The 16401-nt window shown below is 35.9% G+C and overlaps 1 protein-coding gene across 5 annotated transcripts in view; it reads left to right on the top strand.

Annotated features, from left to right (window-relative positions):
- The window catches only part of HYCC2 (hyccin PI4KA lipid kinase complex subunit 2), a 50360-nt gene that overhangs the window by 1169 nt on the left and 32790 nt on the right, over nt 1-16401 (top strand). For all 5 annotated transcript variants that reach the window (XM_037523820.2, XM_037523821.2, XM_037523818.2 and 2 more), the window contains 2 exons: nt 11818-11917; nt 16073-16152. In XM_037523820.2, coding sequence (XP_037379717.1) covers nt 16102-16152 — 51 coding nt within the window. In that variant the 5' untranslated portion in view covers nt 11818-11917; nt 16073-16101. The remainder of the gene's footprint in view (nt 1-11817; nt 11918-16072; nt 16153-16401) is intronic.

The raw sequence follows: 16401 nt of genomic DNA, 5'->3' as shown, positions 1-16401 counted from the left end.
TTTAATATGTGTTGTGGAAGGACAAACTACATACGAAATTGAATTTTATAGCTCACTGGAAACAATTTTAAAAGAAACATAAAATTACTAAAAATGTAGGCTGCTTGAAATGTTGCCTTTAGCTTAGAAGATAAATAATAATGGTAGTATTAGCAAGTGTATAATTTTCCTGTGCTTGTTTTAATACTGCTTGTCAGAAAAGCTTTAAGATGTGATTTTTTTTCTGTTAACAATTTATGTTTAGTATGTCCCAGAGCCTAAATTAAAAATTTGTATTTCTTTCTCCTCTAAATAACATTTGGTAAAGAGAGTTGTATTGTTGGTTTGTTGTTCAGAAATATTTAGAATACTGGGATATTTTAATCACTGCTTCATATACAAATTTTGATTTGGCACTTCATTTTTTGTCTTTTTATCTTTTTTCAAGAATAATACTATCTTAGTCACAAAGAATGCTTCTATTTTAGGTACACAGTACTGTAGTGTGAATACCTATGAACAAATCTATGCTTTTATGTGGTAACGTGTGTGTGTGTGTGTGTGTGTGTATGTATTCTTATTATTATGTAACCATCCTGCTAAAGCTGTCTTAGCAAACTAATGGCTGATTTTGAATGGCCAGTAGGTGTCATTGTAGAATGCAATAAAGTTGAACAGAGTAAGAAATTACCAAGTGATTTGAGAAACACTATTCTAAATTAGACTATAATAATTGACTGATTATATGCATGCCATTAGAAGTCCTCTTTTCTGACACATTTCAGTACTGGAAGTGCTAATGGGAATTTTAAACAGTGGCTAGAGAGAAATGTGGTTGTGCTTAAAATGGCTCTTGAAAGTTTTTTAATCCAATTCAACTGTCTTATGTGCAATATAGATTTAGGTTTATTTGTTTTTAATACACGGTTTTGGCATGTAATATTAGTTAATTAAGTCCTTGAATGATTAAAATTTTCAGCTTGATTGAGATTTTTAATAGAAAATCCAATGCTACATAAGGAACAGCTAAAATGATAATATATAGGCAGAAAGTCTCCAAACAAGTTATTATCCACACAAAATATTACTTTGTTGTTGTTCTTTTAATGCTAGAACAAAGGATTATTTGTCTTTTCATTGTGATTCTTAGTTTTTTAACATTCAAAATAACTTCTTTTGACATTTTTATCTGACTAGTAGACTATGTACTTTTCCCAGGATGATGACCTGAACATTTGTCACTGTCTAATAAGTAATATAATGGATTTGGAGGGAGCTGGCACAGAAAACTCAGTATAGACCCTACTGGCAGAGCCTTCTACTGAACTCTTGTTACTTTGTAGTTCTGCTCCTTTGCTGTTGATACAGTGTTAGAAAACAGACCGAATTCAGGAATTCTGCCAAGTGGAGAGTTTTTTTAAATATATAGATATATGTATGTACATAGATATCATAGTAATACAGGAGTTTTAAAAAGGCACATATAAATATCCATGATATCATTTTTACTTCCTTTCAGAATCTTAGTGTAGGGCAAGTATGGAGAGATAAATATATTTTGAAAAAAAAAAAACAAATTTCTTAGATGGTAATGACTCACCACCGGCTTCCACTTTAGAATTATTGCTCTAATTCAAGGTGCTCACACACTTGGGGTGTTGAATCAGTAACAGTAGTTTTAGCTTGAGGGGACGGGCTGTCAAATCTATCAGTGTTTTTATAGCTCAATAGATTTTCCCATTTAATGTCATAGCTGGGATAGATTTTCTAGCTAGGAGCTAAAGTTGCCAGAAATAAAAATTGTGTTGAATGTTTGGCTTGGATTAGTTTTTACTGGGTACTTAGCTGCTTTCCATAACTCTGGCTGATTTCCTTCACAGTTCAGACCTGTGCTAATTTGCACAGATATTCATATCTTGTTCTTTTAATGTTTGAAAGTAGTCTAATTTTAGAAGTAAATTAAAATGGGAAGATAGAAGTTGAAAGTTTTCTTGATTAAAGCTTTTTTCTTTTGCTATATTGCTATGATGTAATGAAAGTATACATTTATCTATTGTGTAAACATTCACACAATAATATAGTTAACCTGAAACAACACAGATTTGAGCTGCTTGGGTCCACTTTTATGCAGATTTTCTTGTAGGTTAATGAAATAAACTTACTGTATTAATGCAGTACAATACTGGAAATAAATATTACAGAAATATATTTCTTTCCCTTATGATAATTTTAATATATTATCTTTTCTCTAGTTTACTTTATATTAAGAATGTAATAGTAGATATAAAATACAAAATATGTGTTAATTGAATGTGTATGTTATCAGTAAGACTTCCAGTCAATAGCAGGTTATTAGCAGTTTTGGGGAGATGGTAATGGGGTTGGTACTTCTAATTCCTGAGTTCAAAGAGCAACTGTATTAAACTGTATTAAACCTGGAAATAGTAAATGTTTTGATTTTGACATGAATTTAGAAATTCGTGGTTCATCTTTGTGAATTTTAGACTTTCTGTTTGGGTGTCTGTCTGCTATGAAGCCAAGTAAAAGAAAAAGTAAACAAGGAGGTTTGAATTTTGGAGAAAGGGGCAAAAACTCAGTTATGTAGCATATTAAGAAGCATGACTTTGATTATTTGTAGAAGTATAGTTCTCTTTAGGTTTGAAATAACACTACCAAAAAAGTAGTCATAACATATGGTTAGTGGCATCAATTTATTGAATAGCAAAATGTAAGTTACAGAATATTTTATTCTGTAAACACTAAATCCCCAAAATGTTAGAATCAAATTTATCTGTTGTCATCATGGATCCTGCTCATGGTAGTGCTTAATTCTTTTTTTTTTTTAAGATATTTATTTATTTGTATATTTATACAAGCACTGGGTACAGTCAGAAGCGCGGGAGGGTGAGAGAATTCACCAGAGCCAGAGTGGGGAGCAGAGCAGGCAGAAGGACTGAAGTACACTGCTGAGGGGAGCAGCGGGTGGCAGGAGAGGTCTGCGCGCCATGTGGGACCCTCCTCCCGTGTCTGGGGAGAGCCGGGGATTGAACTAGCACTGCAGAGGCTGCGGGCAGCTTCGCAACCCAGCGCTCAACCACTGCGCCACCGAGAGGCCCAATAGTGCTTAATTCTTAATGTGGACTTTTGTTAGGTACACAGACTTGTCAATTTACTTCCTTAAGTATCTTTCCCCATATATTTTTTTCAAATGGGTGTAGGGAGGGCCTCCCAGGTGGCGCAGTGGTTGAGCGCTGGGTTGCGAAGCTGCCCGCGGCCTCTGTGGCACCGGTTCGATCCCCGGCTGCTTCCCGGCCACCGTAGGAGGGTCCCATATGGCGCGCAGACCTCTCCTGCCGCCCGCTGCTCCCCTCAGCAGTGTACTTCGGTCCTTCTGCCTGCTCTGCTCCCCGCTCTGGCTCTGGTGAATTCTCTCACCCTCCCATGCTTCTGACTGTACCCAGTGCATGAACAAACAAACAAAATAAATAAAACATGCCTCTATTAAAAAACAAATTAAATCAAATGGGTGTAGGGAGATGGATGCTGAGTGGGGAGTGAAACATCCTTTTTACATATTTTTATTTTTAAGATTTTTTTTTTATTAGGCATGCAAGAACTGGGGTATAGGCCAGAGATGCAGGGGGTGAGAGGATTCACCAGAGACAGAGTGGGGAGCAGAACAGGTGGATCCACTGAAACACACTGCTGAGGGGAGCAGTGGGTGAGACAGGAGAGGTTTGCCGTGCCATGTGGGTTGGCTCCCTGCTAAGGGATTGAACTGAACTCAGGTCATGCTGGGCCTTTCCTGTGGTAGCATGAGACTTAACCCCTAGGCCACCAGGGAGAGACCCTTACATATTCTTTTGTATTGAGGCTTAATTTTTTCAACTAGACTTTACTTTTTAGAGAAGTTTTAGATTCACAACAAAATTGAGTGGAAGGTAGATTTCCCATGTACCCCTTTATCCCCTACATACACATTGATAACCTCCCCCATTTTCAATATCCATCACAAATAGGTTTTTTATAGTCAGTGAACCCACACTGATACAAGGTCATCACTCAATCCATAAATTAAGTCAGAGATTAGTATTGAGTCTTGCTGTTTCTTATATGGATTTGGACTAATGTATGATCACATGTATCCATTTTATAGTATCATACAGAGTTGTATTGAGGCTTTTTAATCAGCATATATTTCTTTTGTAGTTCTTTTTAAAATAAAGAAAATGGGGGAGGGGAGAGTATACTACTGTTCTGTCTGCATGCTATGATTGTAAAACTTGCGGTAAAAATGAAGTACTTGTAAAACCTAAACTTAATATGTATTTGCAGTCTGTCACGGTACCTACTGCTTTATTGTTTGTGGGGGGGTGGGGGAATTCCATGTTTCTATTCTTCAGAGTTCTGTTGTTGAATCTGTTTTCATTCTATACCCTGTTTCTCTCATCTTGTGTAGTCAATTAACATCTATTTTTTAAAGATTTATTTATTTATGCATACAAGAACTGAGGTGTAGGTCAGAGGTGTGAAAGAGGTGAGAGGATTCACCAGAGACAGAGTTGGGGAGCAGAACAGGCAGCTCTACTGAAATACAGTGCTGAGGGGAGCAGCGTTTTCTTTTTTTTTTTTTAAGTTTTATTTTATTTATTTATGCATATAAGAGCTGAGATGTAGGCCAGAGGTGCAGGGTCGGGGGAAGTATATGAAAGGATTCACCAGAGACAGAGTGGGGAACAGAACAGGCAGATTGACTGAAATACACTGCTGAGGGGAGCAGCGGGCAAATCAGGAGAGTTCTGCTGCGCCATGTGGGTTGCTCCCTGGCCAGGAGCAACCTTTAGTGGCTCCAGATAGCTTCATAGTGCTGAAACTTAGCCCCTTGAGCCACCGGGGAGGCTCCTTCAGAACTTTTTCTTGATCTACAGTTCCTATTCTGCAAACCCAGTTGCCTGCTAGATGAGGATGATCTGCAGATCCTTCAAATACAGTATGTCTAAAAGTGACTGTATTTTATCTTTTATCATCTATCTAAGGTGTTGAAGCTGCTTTATCTTTTATCATTATCTAATGCCAAACTGTTATCACACTCTATTCATATACCCTGCATCTGAGTAATGCTAAGTTCTGTTAACTCTACTTTCTTACTATTTAATTCCATTTACTTCTCTCAATTTCTGCAACCACTTGAGATGGTATGATGAATTAGGACCTAGAGGTAGACTATCTAGATCAGTATCCCAACCCCATGATTTACAACCTCTTTAAAAATAGAGTTGTACTGGGGTGGAGGGAGGGAGCAGGGAGAGGAAGGATTAGGGTCAAAATAAGGGGATGGGGTTGCAATTGTATGGGGAATATAACCAAAATAAAAATGCATACATTGTGTAAAAATGAAAACTGATGTAATAATTGTATAAAATAAAATATTAAAAAAACAGAGTTGTACAACCCAACAGTTGCACTCTTGGACATTTATTCCAGAGAAGTTGAAATTTATAACCACACCAAACTTGTATATACATATTCCTAATAGCACCAAACTGGAAACATCCTACATATTCATCAACAGTTAAATGGTTAAACAAACTATGGCACATTTATGCACTGCTATGTAGCAGTGAAAAAAGAATGAGCTACTGATGCATGCAACAGTTTGGGTAGATCTTAAGGAATAAAAGCTATCAAGAGGTTATGATTTCATTTATATGACATTCTTGAAATAACAGAATAAAAGTGGTAAGAACCTTTTGGTGATACAACAGTTTTGTATCTTGATTGTAGTTGTAGTTATGTGAATCTACATATTATAAAATTGTATAGAGTTACACACAACAGACCAGTAAGCATTTGTAAAACTGATATGATCGCAGTAACCGCATTTTGGGGACAGAAGCCCTTTAACTAGAGAAGTGGCATGAAGGCAGTGATGAGCATAAAGGCTATTTTGCTGTCTGCGGCAACTGGAGTTTGATATGAAAATACTTGTGATTCTATTAGTGATTAAGTGACAGAAAATAGTGTGAGGTTTTTGTTTTACCTATATTTTAATTTTTTTTAAGATTTATTTTTATTTATACAAGAACTGGGGTACATGCCAGAGGCATGGGGGGGTGAGAGGATTCACCAGAGACAAAATGGGGAGCAGAACAGGCAGACGGACTGAAGACACTGCTGAGGGGAACAGTGGGCGAGACAGGAGAGGTCTGCTGCACCATGTGGGTATCTCCCTGGCTGGCCGGGAATTGAACCTGTGCTGCAGAGGCTGCGGATAGCTTCACAGCACTGTGCTCAACCCCCTGTGCCACCGGGGAGGCCCTTACCTATGTTTTTAATCAAATGCAATTATAAATTTTAGTTAGAGATTAGTAAAAAGAATGATATAATTTTCTTTGCATCAAAGTTTATGAATTCTATTCATTGATCTTTGGGGATCTGTGGACTCTAGGTTGAGAACTTGTGAGTGAGTTAGTGACCATTGGTCTCAATCTTGAAAGAATAAGGTAGCTGAAAGACATTCCAGTGAGGAAAGTATTTTAAGAAAATCCATGGAGGTATAATACAGCTTGGTATATCATGGAATTAGATTAGCATTGGTGAGGGGAAATTTGTGTTGAGCCAGGACATTCTCGCTGACAGGGTTGTGAGCAAAAATTAATGAGCATATTGAGTAAGTCCAGGGGACTGAGCCTGTCTAGCCAAACCATAGATCCATATTCAATATTTGAAATTTTTTTTCTAAAATTTAGCATATGCTCCTGGAATAAGTTGTTAATTACAGTATGCCCATTCTTTAGCATCTAGAATGTGATCTCCACATTTTTTTTTCCATTGCAATAAACAAGGGTACATTGGAGAAATGTTTGATTACAAGTCTCGGGCAGGAAATGTACAAAATGAACCTGGAACTCCATGTCTTAGTACGAATCTAGTAGAACATCACCAGGTTTATCTCAAAAAGTACTTAGGAGCTGTATTGAAAGTTACCAAAGCCATTCCCAGCTTTCATGTATTATTAGAATAACTCGTAGTCATTTATTCACATTTATACTTTATTAAAGTGAAATGATACAAATCCAAAAAAGCAAAAGGGGTGTGGGGTGAGGCTTGATGGAAACAAGGTGCAAGCTTGAAAGAGTCCTATCTCAGTGGAGTTCAACAGATGTGCTTAATCCCTTCAGTAATGAATTGTAACAGTATGTGTGAAGTGTTGTCTACTAGGAAAGATTGCTTGAATCTAGATGTCTAGCATTATCATTGGGGATTGGTCACACAAGCCATAATTACTGAAGTTTCCAAAAAGAAAGCAGATGTTTACCATAATCATATTGTTTAATCAAGCAATCTAGGCAAACTGTACAGTCTTATTATTCAAGACCCCAAGTATATAAAATAATTTTACTAGAACATTTCAAGAGTTCAGTTCCCCAGAACAACTGTTTGGGTTGAATTGTGACTCCCTAGAAAGTTAAAGTCTCAATCCCCAGTTCTCAGAATGTGACCTTTTTTGGAAATAGATTATTGCAAATACAGTAAGTTAATGTGAAGTCATACTACAATAGAGTAGGATAGATAGGCCTTTAATCCAATATGACTGGTGCCATTATAAGAAGAGGCGTGGCACTGTAAGAAGATAGTGATAAGAGAGGCAGAGATTGGAGTGATGTATCTGTAAACCAAGGAATACCAAGGATTGCTGGCAACTCCAGAAACTAGAAAAGGTGAGGAAAAATTCTTTCTAGGTTTCATAGGAAGTATGGCCCTGCTGACATCATAATTTCAGACTTCTAGCCTCCATCAGAGCTGTGAGACAATGAAATCTATTGTTTTAAGGCATGCAGTTTGTGGCACTGTACTTTGTTGTAACAGTCCTGGGAAACTAATACACTGGCTACTTCATGACTAAATAAACAGACCGTATTGGGAATGTGCAAGGTTTGAACAACCCAGGCTTCCTGAGTTAATTCTTTTTTGCACAGAAACCAACCATGAAAAGCTACCAGTGGGCAAAGGTGAGACTAATAAGAATAATAAATTTAGGGCTCCCTGGTGGCACAGTGGGTTGAGCACGGCATTGTGAAGCTGTCTGTAGCCTCTGCAGCGCCGGTTCAATTCCAGGCCAGCCAGGGAGATTCCCACATGGTGTGGCAGACCTCCCCTGTCTTGCCCACTGCTCCCCTCAGCAGTGCTTACAGTCTGTCTGCCTGTTCTGCTCCCCGCTCTGACTGGTGAATCCTCTCACCTCCTGCATCTCTGGCCTGTACCCCAGCTCTTGTATTTATAAATAAATAAATCTTAAAAAAAAAGAATAATAACTTTATTTGAGTACAAATAAGAATAATATAACTTTAGTGGCTTAAAACATCAATTAGATTTAGCTTGTGAGTTTATAATGATGCTTAAAGTAAAACTAATTGATTGCCAGTAGAGGATGTCAGTTAATCCAGTCATTTTGAAACTGGAAAATAAGGAGGGAAATTATGCTTTTATCCCATTTTTCCTATAAAAATACTACTAGAGTAATCAATTACTAGATAAAAAGAAGTTTCTCCTTGTGGAAATAATTCATCAAATTATGTGAAGAAGGGATGATATATTCAGATAGTTTATAGCCATTTTTTTAAAAGATTTATTTATTTATTTATTTATTTATACAAGCACTGGGTACAGTCAGAAACATGGGAGGGTGAGAGGATTCACCAGAGCCAGAGCAGGGAACAGAATAGGCAGACCGACGAAGTACACTGCTGAGGGGAGCAGCGGACTGCAGGAGAGGTCTGCGTGCCATGTGGGACCCTCACCCGGTGGCTGGGGATCGAACCGGCACTGCAGAGGTTGTGGGCAGCTTTGCAGCCCAGCGCTCAACCACTGCGCCACCAGGGGAGGCCCACCATTTTTTGCAATCCCTAAAGCATTGATCGCCAACAGCTGCTAATGTGTCAAAAAGTGACAACTAGATCCTTATGACTAAAGAATACAACACTAATACTCTTCTCCCTCTCTGCCCCCCCCAAAAAAACCCCAAAAACAAAAATGATGGGCCTCCCCAGTGGCACAAACTACCGTAGTTTTGAAATCAATCGGAAAACGAGAGAAAATTCCTATGTGATAAAATTATATCTTGTATTTTAAAGGATTTAATGTTTTGTTCACTCTGGGACAAATTACTTGCTGTTTTTTGGGAATGAAAAAATAGATGGGCTAGGGAAGTGTGGTAAAGTTAACATCTACATCTTGCCTTGATTATTATACTTTATCCACGTAACCCAGACAATATAAACTCCTCAACTTCAGATTTCATATTCCTTCTCAGGTCTGTTCTTTGCATTTTTGCTTCTCATTCTTGAGACTTGATTTCCTTAACCCCAGGAAAGCATACTTCTTTCCATGATCTGAAATTGTTTCTTGAAGCTGTTAGTAAGAATTTAAAAAGTTTTAAGTTAGACAAACTGCACAGCACATACTTAAATGGTTTTTAACCACTTACTGTGTGTCTAGGTGTGGATCTCTGAGTTTTTCCAAATAAGAGTTAGTTGAGCGTCTTGGATATATAGATTAATGTTTTTCACTTTTGGGAAGTGTTAGGCCATTTTTCTTCAACTGTTTCTGTTCCCCATTATTTTTATGTTGGTATATTTGATAGTATCCCTCAAGTCTCGAGGTTCTGTATATTATCTCCATTTTATTTTTGTTATGCTCCTCAGAGAAGATAATCTTAACTGACCTATTTTTAGTTCCACTGGTTCTTTTGTTAACTCAAATGTACTTCCAAGCTCCTCTATGAATTATTTGTTTTAGTTATTGTACTTCTTGACTCTGGATTTCTATTTCCTTCTTTTATATGTTAATTTCTATCTAAAGTCTTATTCTCAGGACCTCATTTTTTTTTAAAGATTTATTTATTTTTATGCATACAAGAACTGGGGTATAGGTCAGAGGCATGGGGGGGAGGTGAGAGGATTCACCAGAGACAGAGTAGGGAACAGAACAGGCAGACTGACTGAAATACACTGCTGAGGGGAGCAGCGGGCGAGTCAGGAGAGGTTTGCTGCGCCATGTGGGTAATTCCCTGGCTGGGGATCGAGCTTGTGCTGCAGTGACTGCAGACCGCTTCATAGGCTGCGTCTTAACCCCTTGCACCATCAGGGAGACCCTCAAGACCTCATTTTTAAACTTTATTTCTTTATATTTGGTTCCTTTCTTTGAACATATTTAAAAGAGCTGATTTAAAATCTTTGCTAGAATAGATGACTGGATCAAGAAGATATGGTATATATACAAAATGGAATACTATTCAGCAATCCAAAAAGATAAACTAATGCCATTCGCAGCAACATGGATAGAGCTGCAAAGGATTTTGCTCAGTGAAATAAGCCACATTATTCTCTTTGAATGTTGTTTATATCTTTCTCTTCTTATCTGAGACTTCAGTTATATATGTATTAATCATTTTGGATATATCCCACATTTATATACTTTGTGTATGAAAGAACCATAAAGTCTCTTAACATTGTTATCTTCCTATAGGCTTATCATTTTTTTCTGTTACTCATATGGATGAGGGACCTATTACTCCCAATTAATAAAGAATTGAACAGTTTCAGGACTGTGTTAAAGCTGAATAAAACTAAATTTTCCCATCATTTCCCTCATTGGTTTTTTGATTTATTTATTTTATGTATAAATAAAAAGCCTAAGGGGTATCTGTGTCTTTAAGAAATATTGTTGGAGCACCATCTCTGCAGAAGTTCCCAGCATAGCTCTCAAATCTGCCAGATTGCACTCCTCTATTTATTATCTTAGTGATTCAAAATCCCTAAGCTATAAAAAAGATGGTTAGAACACTTCCTAAAGTGTTACAGTCTAGTGTGTCTTTCCAGATATAGGCTATTAGTCCTTTTCAAGTTTTCTCCCTCCACAAGCTTCCACCACCCCCTCTGCAAAACTTGTTAGGAATGAAAATCTCAAGTAATAGCCCAATATATAAGTGATTAAGAAGTCAACTACTGTTGTTGGGAATTGGAGATTCTGACACATTTTTCAGTTTGAAAATCATTGGAGACTTTACAGTCATATGTAATCTAACTCCAAGAAAATTTTATTAAGTTATTCTTTGTATTTAAAAAATAGCATTTTGTTAAAGAACCCATTTTGAGATGTTTCTGTTGGTGTTTTAGATTTTAAAGTTGTGGTACAGTTTTGAATAATAGAGGTAGAGCTTAATGTAGCCAGGCGTCAATTTATTGAAAATAGAATTACTTTATGAGAAAAGTGTACTTTTAGCAATTTGAGATTATCCTCTCCAATCAAAACTTTTAATATGCTTTGTGCCACAAATTCAAGTAATAGCGTTTTCTGTGTTCTTTTTAAAAATAATACAATTTTCAGTTCTGTGAAATTCATCCAACATTATTTTATAGTTTGATACTACTAATGCTTAATTTTATACTGTGTATTATAATTTTCATAGTGTGTATATGTGTGAGAGATAGATTACTGTAACATTTGAAAAGTTAGATTCATAGAATTTTTAGCTGGAACATAATTTTATAGTTTATTCAAATGAAGCTCCAGATAATTTAAGTAACAGGTTCAATTCTTGCAGATAATTTATGGTATATTTGAAACTATAACTTCAGGCTTCCTCTCTCCTTATTTAATGATTTTTAATTAGGTTTGATAATGGTGTATGCTAGTTACTATAGAATTTTTTTAATCCCTAATTATTTTTTAAGTTAGATAAATTACTTTTTGTTAACTGTTCTTTCTCCTTTGTATGATATTTTTAAGGTAATTATCTCTTGATATTTCACAGATTTTCATTTTCATTTTTTATAGAGTTGGAAAATATTTAAGTCTCAACAAATGAATTCCACATTTGAACTCTGCCGCATTCCTGTGCCACCTCCTCCTTTAGAAAACTGATCTTAGAACAGAGGTAAAATTACAGCACTTAACTTCTTAAAGGATGAAGAATGAATAGATACCTTGTACTTGTTTAGTAACTTCTCTTAGAAGACTTGAAACAGTCATATATTGATTATGACCTTTGAATTTTACTTCTGAAAGTGTTTCCTTTTAATAGTTGTGTCTTTTCATCTTTTTGTTGCCTAAACTTTACAGTTAGTGAGTTACTAAATTTACTCAGCATAATTATATTATCTATGAGAGCCACATCTAGATGAGTGCTGTCCAATAGAATTCCTGTGATGAAGGCTTTTATCCCTATCTGTTGTTCAGTATGGGAGATACAAGCTCCATAGAGCTACTGAGCACTTGAAATGTAGCTACTGCAACTAAAGAATTGAATCTTTAAATTTATCTAATTAATTTTAATTTAAATATTGACATGTGGCTAGTGGTTACAACTGAATAGTGCAGCTCTAGGTTTTATCTTAGGGAATTTGTTATTTATGATAGTGACACATCTTTAATTTATACCTTGAAATATCTTCATAGTTGTTGACCTAGTTTGAAAATTTGTAATAGCAAAAATCAGTTTTTACTATCTCATATGTTGCCTTGATAAATATAGCTTTGTTCAGCCAATAATTTTGGTCTAATAGAAACCAGTGAGAGCAGTAATCATAGGTTGCTTTGTTCAATGATAGGTTAACTTATTTAATCTTTAAAAAAAAAAAAGGAACCTTTCATATATCAATAGGTAGTGTCATCTCCATTTTATGACAAGATTGGGTGCACTAAGTGTGGCTGTTCTCCATTTTATAAATATGGTATTTGAGGGCATAGATATTAGTTAAGTACCTTTCCCAGGGACATGTAGCTTGTAAGACATGGAGCTGACAAGTAAGATAGAACCACCAGAGTCCATACTCTTTAACTATTAGACTGTATTGTCTCTTCTATTTGATTCTTTGTAAATTGACAGTTCTTACAGTTCTTTAAAGAGGTGTATGCTACTTGTTAGCTAAGACACAGTTTCTACCCATGTAGGTAACAATTTATTGTACTTGTACAAGTACTGTGAGTGTACTTCTGATCAAGCAGTTATCATCCTCCTTCAGATCATATTCTATCAGTGTTATTTTATTTTTTTGTAATTAGGAATTGTTAATAAAGATTGCCATTACCATAGTCACCAAATGATCATCATTTTCAGTGATATCCTCTTTATTAAATACTCTGGAAGTAAGGCAGTATGAACCTGAATTGTGCAGTGTGTTGGAGCATCAGCTTGATTTTTGCTTTTAAATTCGGTTTTCATATAGCTAGGTGTATCACTGTATAATATACAGTAAAAGAAATGATCTTCAGAATTCTGTTTTCCATTTATATAAAAGAAAAAAATTGCAATATCTTTATAACTGTATTCATAGCTATCTCTAGATACTATAAGATATTCAGTATAGTTAAGAAATAAATATTGGCAAAATATCTCTGTAACAAGTACTATTCTGTTTTTTCAAATATAGATGCTAAAATTTATTTATAGGATTTTAGATTTAGAAAGTATCTTATCTAATAGGATATAAGATCAAAGCTCTAGTAAGGAAACAAACATATTTGTTTGAATAGAAAATGTTAGTGAAGGAGAAAGGGCTGCTATTTAGATAAAGTGGTCAAGAAAGACCTGCTGAGAACTGAATGGAACCATTTATTTACAAAGCAGAAATAGGACAGCATTCCTTGTTGGAACAGACTACACAAACTGGTGTGAAGATGTCCATGATGGTGTAAAGAAACAGAGAGGAAATTATGGTTAGAATTTTGAATGCTGTGGCAGGGTGGTGGTATGACCCATAAAAAAGGGGCCAGTTTTATAGTGCCTTTGTCAACTATAGATTATTAGAGTAGGAATTAAATTCAAATCTGAGTTTTGCCACATATATTGTATGACCTTGTGAGGGTCATTTAGCCTCTTTACATCTTAATTTTCTTATCTATTAGATGGGAATAACAGAAACTACTTTATAGTACATAGTATCATGAAGATTATATAATACTGTAGCAAACATGTATTTAGTGCTTACCTTGTGATAAGAACTGTGGTAAGTACATAACTATAAGAACTAAGTACTGTTATTCCTGCTTTTGATATGAGAGAAATGAGACTCAGAGGATTTAAGATTAGCTAGTTCGTGGGGCTTGAGGGTTTAAACAAAGCTGGAGTAAGTTATCTAAAACTTATATACTTCTGACTCCAGAGTCCATGCTCAGAGTGTATTCTGGGAATCATTTAAGTGGATGGAACCAAAACTTTTTATATTAATACTAAGACAGTATTTGTCTTCACTGTCATTTTCTGATGAATAGATGGTGAAATTTTTCAGTAACAGATTGACTACAGGAGCATTATGAGATTTGCAAAAAATGTAAAATACTGCTTTTCTCATTAAATTTGTTTTTATTTTGAAAAAAAAAAACGAACTTGTAATTTTAAGATGTCACTTATGTTGATGTGTAATGGACTTTTAAAAAATTAATTGGGCCTCCCTGGTGGCGGACAGCTTCACAGTGCAGTGCTCAACCGCCTGAGCCACCAGGGAGGCCCAATAAATATCTGTTTTAAAATTAGTGGTGGGAACTCCTTGGTGGTGCAGGGGGTTGAGCACAGCGCTGTGCGGCTCACTGCAGCGTGAGTTCCATCCCTGCCCTGCTGGGGAGCGACTCACATGGTGCAGCAGACCTCTCCTGTCTCGCCCGCTGCTCCCCTCAGCAGTGTATTTCGGTACATCTGCCTGTTTTACTCCCTGCTCTCTCTGGTGAATCTTCTCACCCCCTTCGCCTCAGGCCTGTACCCCACTTCTTAAAAAAAAAAAGAAAATTAGTAGTATTCTTATTCTAGAGGTGAGGCGATGTGATGGTGTTTTGATTATAATTATTATTAGCACCACTATATTTCTCTATTTAAAGGTTGCTAATTTGCAGTCATTTTTAAAATGGTATTGGCAGAAACTAGTGATTTGATATCCCAAATCTGTGGTTAAGGAAGATAGTAAACAAAGATCAAGACATTAGATTTATCCTGATAAACTTGTTTTCTAAGAAACTAATTTAGGCTTTGCTTTAATTTTTATATTCTTTTGAACTTTAATAGAAATAAAACTTTATACCAAGGACATCATTGGGACAATTGGGGATATTTGAATACAGACTGAATATTACAGATCAGTACTTTAACAATGTAAAATTTCCTACATGTGATTTTGTGGTTGTGTAGGAGATTCTTTTTTTCTTTAGGAAATTCATGGTGAAGTGCTTAGTGGTGAAATAGAGTGTTTACAAGAACTCCAAAATGGTTGGGGGTGAGGGTAGGGGACAGAAAAGAGAATGAGAGAGAACAGGGAATTGGAGAATCTGGGTGAAAGATTTATCTGTGTTTATTGCACCTTTCTTCAACTTGCCCCAAAAGTTTGCAGACTTTCAAAATAAAAAGTTGGGGATTAAAGCAAAATTTAAAAAGTCCTTAATTTAGTAAGTAGAATACTAAAATACAAAATTATACACATAGAATATTCTCAGTAACCCTTCCCTCAGAGGCAAACACTTCATTGTTAAGTGTGTGTATGTTACATCACTTTTTTACATTTTACATAATTTATTAATTGAGTTATAGTTTACATGCTTGTTTTTTTAAGTTGCTTATTTTTCCATTTAGAAATCTTCCTTCTTCATGGGCTTCATTTTGCTTATTATATATGCATTTATAATCACTTTGCTGATTATATGACCCTTGGTATCTAGCTTTTCTAACTCTATTATTTATAATCTGTCACATGGTTTGTTCTGTGATGTGTAACTTATTCTAGTTGTATGTTTGGTAAAAATTCCAGGTGTAGACTGTACATTTGTTCTGCATAATATGAAGTTTGATTTCATTCAGCAAACTTGTTTTTGCCACTTTGAAGTATAGTTGCTGGGGGAATTATAAAAGTTTTAGGAAAATAAGTCTCAAACTTAACTAAAAATGGAGCTTAAAGAAATGAGTTCTGAAAGATAATTTTGTTTTAATTGAGCTCTATCTTAAAAATATATTAGATGAGTTTTTCCTTTAGTGAAAGGCACACATTATTTACCAGTGGTAGTTTCTGTAAGTAAAGCTATCTTCAAGTTGAATGTTTTTTTCTTTCAGCGGAAAAAGAGAATAGAAGGTAGAAGAAGATGCTGGGATCTGAACGTGGTGTTGTGGAAGAATGGTTATCAGAATTCAAGGTAAATTAGATTGAGGATAAGAATGTATTATGATTCTGTATGTCAGTGACATGTTCTTATGATCTAACTCTTTAAAAAGACAATGTGAATAAGAGCTAGAAGAGCTTCATGTTAAGATTAATAGAGGGGGCCTCCCCTGTTGGCACAGTGGTTGAGCGCTGGGCTGTGAAGCTGCCCGCAGCCTCTGCAGCGCTGATTTGATCCCCTGCTGACAGCTAGGGTCCCACATGGTGCACAGACCTCTCCTGC

Source organism: Talpa occidentalis, unplaced genomic scaffold, assembly GCF_014898055.3.
Source record: "Talpa occidentalis isolate TD23 unplaced genomic scaffold, MPIMG_talOcc4v2.1 talOcc4.3, whole genome shotgun sequence".
In the NCBI taxonomy this organism is placed as follows: domain Eukaryota; kingdom Metazoa; phylum Chordata; class Mammalia; order Eulipotyphla; family Talpidae; genus Talpa; species Talpa occidentalis.
This window is presented reverse-complemented; position numbering and strand designations above follow the sequence as displayed.